A 12,170-nucleotide genomic window follows, 5' to 3' on the forward strand; every position below is an offset into this window, starting at 1 on the left:
ACTGGAAACACTGACGATGCGGGTCTGCTCCCGCAATCAGTCCAGGACACGACGGGCAACTACGATGCTCCAGGAGTGGCTCCATTTTCACAATATCTCTCTCTTTCTCTACTTCCTTTCTCCCACTTGTACGTCTCGGACTCAGTGCTAGGTTACCACCCTCCGCTCGCTGAAGAGTAAAGGATGGTGGTCAGGAGGCGAGGCCTCCTTTTATACGGAAGTGAGATGCGCACGCATTCAGGTAGGCCCGCCCCGGGGCCGGCTACGTCTATAGAAATCTCAGTAGGTGAATGCTTGCATGATAAGGTAGTACCCATAGAGTCCAGTAGAGGGCGGAGCCTGTGAGAGATATAACAATTATTATGGGAACAAAGAAGGAAGTCAGGTGAAGTATTATAAATACCAAACTAAACATATGGAATAGTCATGTGTTTAGAACTTGTGCCGTAACAGAACGTGAAATAGAAATGTCATGGCGTATCAGAAGTCATTGGCTGACGTATGACGCATGACACTTACTCAGCCACTGCAGTTGCCGTTGTTTTCCTCTAACATAAACATCTCAGAAGAACATTTGTCCTCATTACAGTGACACACACACAGCCTGTTCTGATGGAAGCCGACTGACTGTTTCTGTTTTTGCTCTTGTCTGATATCCAGCAGGCCGCACTCCATGATTCATTATGCGGCAGTTCAGTCGGATTTGAACTGCGCTGTGTGACGCTCGTCATTGTCATCGTTGTATGGAGAGTGATTAAGCTGCTGCGGCTCCTGCATTATTTGCGTGTGTTTGTGTGTGGAGGCAGAATGTTTCAACGTGAGAAGAGTGCTCCTCCTGTGGTGGTGGTGGTGACACCTCAACACGATTATCTTTTAGATGAGCGTACCAAAGCTCCCATTTATCTGACGCTAGCAACACACACATGCAGATATAGAGAGCTAACAGGAATCATAACAACATTAAAAAAGAACACATGATCTGTAAGCACATGCGAGTGTAAGAAATGTTTTTACAGTGTGCTGGGACCATGTCTATCTGCACACACAGACATGAGACCTCCCAGCCCTGAGAATCACTCACACACACACACAACACAAATACACACATCCGTTCTCTGTGATCAAGCTAAAAAATCTTCTCAATGCACAAGCGTATAGCATTTAGGTCATTGATGCGTAGTGATGGGCGTAATATAAAAGGAACTGAATTGTAACAGATCAAACAAACATGCCGACTAGGAAAAAAACTGATCTGATGTCAGTATCATGAGGCCAAAACCCTTGAACTATGACTTTGCAATGAAGCTTCAAGTGCTCCCTCAGAGAGGTACTTCATGGATGAAGTGTGTATTTCACACTGAGCCTGTGTGTTTCACAGGGCTACAGAAGGGGTGTTTACTGTTGAAGGAGGCATAGAGCGGTGCAGTGATGACGTACTTGTGTAGGTCGATCTGAAAGTTAGCATCTCAAGGGCTCCTTAAAAAGAAACGAATGGGATTTGGGAATAATACAGAAAACACCACCTTTATCATAGTTGAAGGATAAATACAAAATGAAATAGCTAAGTTATAGCTTTAAACTAACTACATCACGGTTGCATAACCACACCTAAGTTAAAGGGCAAACTCGGATGCAAATAGGGTTATTTAGTCACTTTGTAGCGAAAGCCTTTTTTTGGAACCCTTAATTATTCACGACTGGGGTAAAGAATGTTATGTTCTAGAAGAAAATGTGAAAATGTTGTAAGAGAATAGGAGAAAGACAGACCTTATTTCAGGCGTCCAACCAAAATCTCATTCAAAAACCTGTTGAGTTTGAGACAAGCACACTCACTACCTCACTTCTTGGTTTAGAACTCACTCCTTAACCAATATGTTGAGAGCTAGAGCACCCATGAATCGTCTCCACAAATATGTCCGCAGTGTAAAGAACTCGAAGTATTAATCACGCAGCCCTGCATTCAGTCTGACAGCTCAGTCCCAGGTGACCAATTAAAGCCCTTCTGGTTTCCTGCTCTCTGCGCCAGATAGTATTTACTCAGCTCGTCCGTGTAATGATTAGGAATACAGATCTTTACACCTAAAGACAAACACTTTCATCTGTTTGCTTGCAGTAAAAGCCACACAAAAGCAAGCAAGTGCCTGATAATGTATATGATAACGACATCTCACTCACTAACAGCCGCCTAAGTGAGCTTTACCTGTACCTACTCTGTCCTTTATCCACACTTACTGACCCCCTGTAAATCACATAGGGGTTCCGAGGAGTCTGATTTCTAGATGACAGCTTTCTAACATCAGCCTTGTGCCTCTGGTTTTCCTGAAGTGCTTTGTACAATGCCATTACAGACTGTGGCCATTTCCTTTTCAAATAGCTTAGACCTCAATTTCCCCGTACCGATTCCTTCAAAGGCTGTGTGTGAATAAATCCAAAGCTGGCCCTCATCAGATTTCTGCCAGCTTAACCTCAAGTGCAAGTAATTCAATCCGTTGAAACAGGGACTGGTACATTTGCTCTGGCCAGCTGTACAGTCAGATGATTCTGATGTGAGCAGAGACAAAAGGATGAGATATTAAAGCTGCCAAACACTGCTGCGTGACGGCCATCTTCTTTTATTTGTTGGCTGTATCTGAAGCTTTGATGAGGCTCATGAGAAAGACATCATGTCAGTTTTTAAGACTCGTCAGGCTGAAAGCTTTACTGCTACTACTGTATCCAGTGAAAACTGACCCTAACAATGATCACACAGCTCCATCAGTCACAAGACACTCAGCACGGCTTAAATCCAGGACAGCATGATGATGATGATGATGATTTTAGTGTGGCCAAGGGAACATGAATCACAAGTTTGCACACGTTTCAGTTCTAACTTCGACAAATTAAAAGATAAAACCAAAGAAAACGTTCAACTTCTCTCTAGTTTATTCACATTCCTGACAAGAGTTATCAATTTGATCAGGTAATGGAAACAAATGATTACATTTGATTTGATTTTGTAGTCAATTTTGTAAGGACATTTTAATTAAACAATAGGGACTCAGATTTTTCTCTCGATGAAAGACTCCAGTAAGGAGTGTAATCAAATATATGCACTCTTGATTAAATGTCATCCATTGTCCCATTTGTGGACAGAGAGATGCATTATTGAAACAACGTGCAAAAAGACAGCGGTATGGTTTCCCAAAGGAGAAATAGTTTTAGTGTTCTTTCCTTTTAGTATGCAATTTGGCCAGTGTGACATTTGTAACACAAGAGAAAGAAGAAGTGAATGATGAGGTTTCAAGAGCCCCCCCTTTTACAAAGCTGTCACGACACACCTGCGTTAAACTGTCAAGACATGACAGTGTGACTGTGTAATGGCATATAACAGTGCAATCTAATATTGAGTCACACAAGAACATCTGAATGATTTCATAGATGCAATTTTGACTATAAACACAGATATAAAAGTTTGAAATTGCATCGTGACAGAGGAAATGTGAGCAGATGTTATGACCCTTGAATTAATGTATTAACTGGCAATTTAAATCAAGACAAAAAAAAACATCCTTTAGAGGCAGTTCACAGTAGCATTGTAAAATGATGCAGTTACGAGAGTCACCATTGAATTCACATGAAGATAATAACAGGATTCATTCTGTGCACTCAGCTTTTCACAGTATAACTAATGGTTGTGTCACCCTCTAGTGGCTGAACTCCTGACACTCAATTCACCACACACATCCGAACCGTCCTCATCATTATGCCCGGCCTTATCTTATCTAGGCTGAGTCCACAGAACGCTAATTGGAATGCATTGATTGTCAAACAATGACTTGTTCTGCCTTAAGCTTCCTATCTGAAGCAAACAAACCCTATTACAATTGTGTTGATGAGTATAACAAATAGTGTGTGTTTATGTGTCGGTGTGTGTGTGGCCACAAAAAGAGAGAGTGAGGACAAACCATGACACACGAAGTCCCAAATTGACATGAAATACACTCACACACTCCACTGTGGACGTCATCACATTGGGACTGTGACACAGTTTGTCTAACAACACGGAGGGTGTGTGCACGCATGCACTGTGTGTACAACTATTTGTAGTTGCACTTGCCTGCAGGTGCGTTTATAGCTACTTTCCCTGTTGCCATGACTCACCATGAGTCACCGGCTCGAATGGAGAGTGGAGTTGCGCAAGTCAGGATCTTAAGCAGCAGGTCGCAACCTCACCATTAGAGAGGGGGAGTCACGTTGGCATAGGAGCCGGGGGGGGCGTTGGATAATGACGAGGGTGATTCAACAATCACTGGTGCGTCACAGTGTCTATAACACATGGCGGGGGGGGGGGGGGGGGGGGGGGGGGGGGGCAGTGCTGAAAGACCGTAAATGAAAAGTTACAGTTGACAGGTCGGAGTGGAGCGAGAAGGAGGAAGGAAAAGACTTGGGTATGAATTATAGTATCCACTTCCGCCGGTGAGAGATAGGTATAATGAAAGACAAGAAGTGGGTGATTCACAGTAGAATATTGAGCCATAGATAAACACACACACAGAAAGTGTACTGTATGCACACACACACACACACACCCAGAGACACAATGCCAGACCTGTTTCTGCTATCTGCAGAATGTGCAGAGAAGAAGAGGAGAGGACGTGCAACAGAGCCAATAAGATACAACTCCCCACAGCTCTTATCACACTCTGCCACAGCACCACGCACACAGAGGGAAGGGATGTATACATACATACTTGTATGTTTAAGGGAGGCAGGGAAAGGAGAAAAGTGGGTTTGGAGAATAACAACAAACAATGAAAGTTGAGTTTGAGACCGACACAAAGCTAGATTTAGATTAGATAACCTGTATTGATCTCAAATTTGGAAATTGTTCGATAGATGAATGACGATATATTCAGCCAATAATGGGAAATGTATATTATTACATATTATTCTGATATTTGCTGTTAATACAAAGACAAAATACTTTCATTGATACAACAAGTGCAGTGTCTATCCAGTCTGATCGAGGAAGACAACACTGGAGAGAAATACAGAGGAATTATTTTGATGTACTTTACTTTTTCTTATGTTAACAACAATGGTGTCAGCTGGAGTTTGTTAAGTCAGAGCTATGGAATATTAAGTTTTCCATCTTTGACCACTACACCTTTGCCCTTCTTATCCTTCTGTGTGCTTCAACAGGTTTTGAACAAAACAAAATAAAAAGCACTTATATACTAACTAAGCACTTACATACTAGCAAAGCACTTATATACTAACTAAGCACTTACATACTAGCAAAGCATTTATATACTAACTAAGCACTTACATACTAGCAAAGCACTTATATACTAACTAAGGACTGGCTTATCTAAAGCCAGTTGAGTAGCACTTAAAATGGTTTGGCTCTATGAAACCTGATGTACTTATATGATTCTGTTTTCTTCAAGTTTGTATCTTTTGGTCGAATGCACTTACTGTAAGTGCTCTTTGGATAAAAGCGTCAGCTAAATGAAATGTAATGTAATGTAATTTAATGAACTACTCTTTAAAATGCAAAAATGTAAACTAATCATTTGATGTATCAGTAGCGGCTATAAGAGGCACATTTTTATCGGTATCTGCTGAAAAAAATCCATATTGTGTATCCCTTACAGATAGATATAGAAAGACAATCAGACTATATTAAGTGTAGCAGTGTTGATTGTTATTGTTCCCTCACAAAGGAGGTCTGGAGGTATGTAGGGCTAGATAAATCAGCTGCCCATCCCCCACAGCACACAGACCGATTGGTTACTGCTCCTCTGTGGCATCACATCCAGGCTTTTTGTATTATTCTGCTGACTAGCTAGCTTCTTAGAAAGAGGGAGACATTGAGTAAAACATATTTGTGTTCAGCAGAGTGTGTGTATATGTATGTGCCTCTGAAGGATTTGTGCAAATTCATGATGGTATATTTTGATTTCTTGCCACACTGTGACTTTAAGATTGAATGTGTTACTCTTAAATTCCAGAAACTCCATTCATCTAATCACATATTTGGTTTTTGCTAAAAAAAAAAAAAAAAAGGAAATACCAGGCTTTCAAAATGCCCAGACATGTTGGGTTGTAAACCTTCAAGCACCTCATCAACCTGTCTTATCAAAACAGTGAGAGACAAGTAGGTGAAATACACAGCATCTGCTGTGTCTCTGCCAGAATAGGTGTCCATAAAGAACAGTGTGGCTGGGCTTGTTTTGAATTGAAGTCCATGTGTTGTTATTCAAACAGACAGTCGGATCTCCATGTTTCTCTTTAAATGTCCTCACCTCATGCAAACACTGAATAACAAACCTTCCAACAAGTACTTCTAAATCAGAGTCCTTAAAGGTCTGCCTTCAAAATTGATTTTAGAAAACAAACAAATCAATGAAATGACTGGCTGGAGGCATGCATTGTTTCTGCAAGACATATTTTACAATATTCAGGAGACACAACGGGCTAATAAATCTGCAATATATATGGCTGAGAATGCTTCTGCAGTCCCAATGCTATGCTCACAACAGGAGCGTGGGCAACAACAGTTCCAGGAAGCCCCAAAATAGAGACAGGAAGTTCATTCAGTAAACACAATAAAACATGTTAACGCACTGTGTAAGTACCTGTCAAAAAACACAAATAAAAGAATCGCTCTTACTCCATGAGTTGCTCCATTCCAGCACCCCGGGGCTCCGCTGGATCCCCAGGTTTGGGTCGGTGGTCCTCCTCTTACAGTGTGACCCCTGGCTCTCATACACACATGTGTTAGCCTGGCAGCATACACCTACAAATATGTGGGAGAGAGAGAAGTGATGAATGATCAGATGGGGCATGCTATCTCTCCCTCATTCATCATAATCATTACTCATTTTAAAAGCGGAGGTTTCATTGATGTTTCGGGATATGTACAGGAAGTCCAATCACTCAAACCAAAGGCTTGTCTTTTGTCCATCCTCTATGTCCGTCCCCCTCCCTCTGTCTCTTTAAGGGCCTCTGCAGGCCCCTCAGATCTTAAGGTGTTGAGTTTCAAAGTTGTCTTCATACTGTGTGATTTATGATGAAGAAACAGAGCTATCCTTGGTTTCTCTTTCCTGTATACATTCACAATTACTATGCAGGATCTATGTACTTAGACATCTAAAGAAAATGTAAGAAACACGAAAGCAAATGCAGATTCAGTGCATAACATAAGTATTGGATTGACTTAATCCACTTTTGTCAACAATTTCCAATAAACTGAGTTGTGTTAGACCTCATTTAATACAATTATTAAGATGGCAATAACTGACCCATGTAAAACCAACTTTCTACATGAGCTAATTTGACATGTTATGGTCCATTTGGATTTTGTTAATAGGTCAGTGTTCAGCTAAGAAAATTACCCAATTTAAACTCAACTCTATTTAGTAAGATCAACTAAACGATACAAATAAAGTTTGTTCCGACCACTGCATTTTCTTTTATTTACCTGGTTTTCATTGTTAGAATTTGAGTCATTTTAAGTGGTTTTTAAAAACCGGAAACTTTTTTTTATACATAGTAGTTTCATAAATAAGAATCGGGTGATTTATCAGAATATTTGTAGAATGATCACGTTCTCCATTTTTGTCAACTCATCCCAAATGAAGATCCTATTTGACTCTCATTGTATTATGTCTGATTAATGTAGCTTATGGCATAGATTTAGTATATTATCTTCTTCTTCTGGCGTCTAACGTTGATTCAATTGAATATGCAGGGAAGTCACTTTCTGTTCAACACGCCAAGACTTTTTTAATCATCGCCCATAAACCTCTTTTACTCCCATAACACTGGCCTATTTCTCCCCCGAGGAAACGCCATGAATCTAATGAATATTATTTATGTTAATGCGAGCTAATTATGCAGAGCTGCGGCACCTGGATAAACTGTGTATGGGTGGTGACACTTCTCTCGCCCCGAGCCTGCGTGTTAATTAAGCAGAACATCTGGCGAGGAGGGGAACACACCGCCGAGTCGATCCGACGGGACCCTCCCTTCATCCAGAGTGCAGTGTTTTGGAAAGTGAACTTCACTTACATTTGGGAATGCGCGTATCTGTTTGGGCCAAGAACTGTTCAAAAATGATAAGCAGCCAATCTCAGCTTTCACTGAATTGTTAATCCTGGCACAGAAAATACAGCGCAGGCTTTTTAATGTGTGAGGTGCATCGTGAGGAATGCAAACTGAGTCACCTTTCTTTGACATGCTTCTACATTGTTTATCTACGTGGTCTGGGCTGTACAATAACACTGACTTATGCCATAATTATTACGTTTATTGATGGATCAAAATTAATTGATCTGACAGTTTTTTTAACAAAGTACTTTGCTACATAATCTTCTGAAATGTATGATTACCTATCATTGTCTACATAATTTCATTGTACATTAAATGTCTTTATTTCTTTGAGTTTTTTGAATATTTAAACAAAAATAAGCATTTTCAAGACATGCCTCTGTTTTAATAATGATTTTCCAAGACTTGCTTTTCTTCAAACTTTTTAGATTGTTGTATTAATAATCTATTAATCTTTAAGGAAATCTTTGCCTTAGCTACTTTGACTGAAGTTAGACGTCGAAAAAAGGAAAAGTAGTGTTTAATTTTTACCACTGGGAAAATTATTATAGTTTTTTAGAAACCAGAATGATGTTGCAAACATAGAATCAACAAACTATTCTAAACTCAGACTGATATGTTTTGGAATTAGTCTTTTAGCCTAAATCTGACCGTAACAAGTAGATACATGTTTTGAGCACTCTTAACCTTGGGATGGTCTTAATCCTTTTCTGGGAAAGTGGCCGATACAGTTTTTGGAAACCGTGTCCCAGAATGGTAAAGTTTGCAACAGACTGACAATCGGACAAAGAGACTTGTACCAGCTGCTCACAGCTAAAAAGGCCAACAATACATCAAACAGCGGGGATAAAAGAGAAAAGAGTTACAGTCACTAGTGTCCCAGCGTTTCATATGCTGCGGTTCTATGTAGGTCTCTATTCACTTCTTAACAGTGGCTACATTTTGATCGTCACAAGCTTAAAGGTCATCATTTAAAACAGAATTATAAAAAGGGTATCCAACACATTCTTCATGTTCCTCCTTTCATACATCAGGACTGTAACTACCTTCGCTCCCTCACCAAAGTCACACACATTCACGCTCAGCTTCCAACTAGTCATGCATACTAATCTGCGCTGTAACTTAGAGCAGTGGCCAGCCGCTGCCTGTCTGTCCCATCAAACATGCATAAGAAACAGATGTATCTTTGATGTAGGCTTGTTCGCTTTGCCCCATGTGCATGACTGTTTGAATGGATGTGTGATGTGTGTGTGATGTGTGTGTGATGTGTGTCTCTGTAAGTGTGCTCCCAGGCCCTGCGGGTAGAAGCCAGAGTGAGGAGATGCGGCTGCATGCCCCAGCACAGGAGCAGACATAAATCCATGGCAGGACAAATAATCAATGCAGCGATATGTTGCCATACATTAACTTTAAATGCATTATTCATATGACTGGAAGCAATGCCATGACTCTATTTATAGCTATAAAACATACTGTATGTATGTTTTATAGTCTCTATATTAATTTAGTATTTTAAGTTTCGTTCAAAAGATTATATCCACAGTTTCATTATACTGTAAGAGGAATTTCTAAAAATGTATTTGAATATTGATTCTAAACTTATATTGTATAGAAATAATACATAGTAGGGCTAGGCAACATGTTATGGTCTACAATCGTAGATCACCATATAAGTCATTTCATATCTCAATAATAATAATATATATCATGAAAAAGCAAGTTTTCTTTCATATTTTATGAAAATAACTTAATGAATAACACATGTTAAAGGCTCATTTTGTATACCCCTGTGTGAATTAAATACATGGAAATGAGTACTGTAGTACAAAAATATTTGAAAGGAAGAGAGTATTAAATATCGATGGGTTTTGGACTGTTATTCGTACAAAACGAGCAATTTAAAGAGATCAGGAACAGTTTATTAATCAAGCCTTCTTTAACGGAATAAAAGTGATTTACTACTTATTTGACAGCTTGGAGGCACTGACTTTTAAGTTCCAAGGTTGATCAAATACATAAGTTGTAAAAAAATATTAGAGAGAATAAGATGTATAGAAACAAATATAGGAACCGTATTGAGTTTGGTGTGGATTTGTTTGTATTTGTTCTTTTGGCCACCCGGTGTTTTATGCATGGGTATTTTGCTTGCTCTGCGATTAATGAAGGGTATGGCACTGGTCCATGAGACTCTCATCTTTTAGCACCTTGACTCGTGAAAACTTCCCTTGCATTACATTGTAAAAAAGATATCATATGAGTCACCAGAGGTGAGAGCTTATGCTGCTTGTCATATGCCACACTCGTGCCAAAGGCTGCCTCATTTGCTCCGTCCCTGTGTGTGTGCGGTAACATCTGTAATGATATAAATAAAGCCCCCTCTCACGAGTCCATGACCATGTGAAGTGACCCTGACCCCCCCTTCCTATCATCTCTCCACACATGCACTGTGGCTTATGAAAAATACGACACACATTTCTTTCCCTCATGCAATCCTTCCCCCCCAAAGGCATATTTTTCCTTTGTCCCCTAAGACAATTGTGTTACTCACTCTCTACTGTGGAAGCCTGTCATTTCCACATGTGTGTTGGCCATAAAACAGCAAAGAGCCGACTAAAAGCATCCTTTTCCTGACTAGCAGGGTCACAATTTGTCTCATATAAACACAGGACACACCTTAGCCCAACAGTTTGCACATATCCTTCTGACCCCCTTACCTCCCAAAGTGCTCTTCTTTCCACCGACACAGGATACCAATGCATAAAACTAGCAAAGCTGTCTGACCTTTTTTGATATTTCCATAAAGAGAAGTAAAAGAGATTAACATAACTCTCAGTGTGGTTTTGTTTCAGACATTTTCTGTTACAAGTAAAGTCCTGCATTCAAAATGTTACTGACGTAAAAGTACAAAAGTATTAGCATCAAAATACACTTAAAGAACCAAAAGTAAAAGTACTAATTATGTAAAGTGGCCCATTTTAGAATAAAATATATTCGATGTACTGATTAAAAGTATTTATGCATTAAAGTGTTTTCAAAGCTTGTAAAGGTGCAGCAAGTTTTAATGTATTTGTATTCTGCAGGGTAGCTTGTGAAATGTACTCCATGTGTCTTATTTATATAATTCAAATCATTAATCAACATTTGAAAAGTGACTAAAGGTATTATTATTATTATTATTATTATTATTATTATTATTATTATTATTATTATTATTATTATTATTATTATTATTATTATTATATATAAATGGTTATTATAAATGTAGTGGGGTAAAAGTACACGAATTACCTCTAAATTGTAGTGTGGTAGAAGTACAAAGTAGTTCAGTTAAGTACAAGCCCCTCAAAATGTTACTTAAGTCCAGTAAATGTACTTAGTTACTTTACCCCACTGTCCTTCTGACCCCCTCCCAAAGTGCTCTTCTTTCCACTGACACGGGATACCAAGGCATACAACTAGAAAAGCTGTCTGTCTTTTTTTATATATTTTCACAAAGAGTAGTAAAGGTGAGTAACGTGACTCTCACTGTGGTCTTATTTCAAAGATTCAGTGAACTTTAAGGGAGTTTATGTAGCTTGAGAAAGTCTTAAAAGAAGCTGAACACTTAGGCTGGTGTCTTTTGTGTTTCTCAACGTGCCTCGCGCTGGGTTTCCCTAGCATTGTCATGACAACAGTGTGTACGCACCGACACTAGCCGTTGAAAACAATACACCCACGAAGATTTTTGGCTAGCTAGCAAACTTCTGAAAAGTTAGCCCCAAGCGTACAACAACAGAAAAGTCGCGACTGAAATGATATAAGTTCGCTCTAGCGACGAACAAGTGCACAAGTGCCTAGTGGAGACAAAAGCAGTGTGTAAAGATGCATTCATTCACATACCTTCCTGACGAATAAATCCTCCTTTCCTTCGCGGACCGTGTTAGCTAACCGCGCCAACTTCACTTTTGTTGCGTTGCTAAAAAGTGTGTCACACCGGTATTAACATTTCCTTCTCCTGTAGACTCTGTGGACACTTGTAGCCTTACTGCTCGACATGTGAGGTAGTGAGAACACCGTCCAGCACTAACTTCCTCCGC

At 39.6% G+C, this 12,170-nt stretch overlaps 1 protein-coding gene across 1 annotated transcript in view; it reads right to left on the minus strand.

Annotated features, from left to right (window-relative positions):
- Positions 1–12,170, minus strand: part of LOC117473409 (ankyrin repeat and fibronectin type-III domain-containing protein 1) — a 143,507-nt gene extending 131,337 nt beyond the window's left edge. Inside the window, exons 1-2 of the mRNA XM_034118977.1 lie at positions 11,974–12,170; positions 6,656–6,781 (exon numbers count right to left, since the gene is read on the minus strand). Of these exons, the coding sequence (XP_033974868.1) occupies positions 6,656–6,672 (17 nt within the window). The 5' untranslated portion in view covers positions 6,673–6,781; positions 11,974–12,170. The remainder of the gene's footprint in view (positions 1–6,655; positions 6,782–11,973) is intronic.

Source organism: Trematomus bernacchii, unplaced genomic scaffold (assembly GCF_902827165.1).
Source record: "Trematomus bernacchii unplaced genomic scaffold, fTreBer1.1, whole genome shotgun sequence".
In the NCBI taxonomy this organism is placed as follows: domain Eukaryota; kingdom Metazoa; phylum Chordata; class Actinopteri; order Perciformes; family Nototheniidae; genus Trematomus; species Trematomus bernacchii.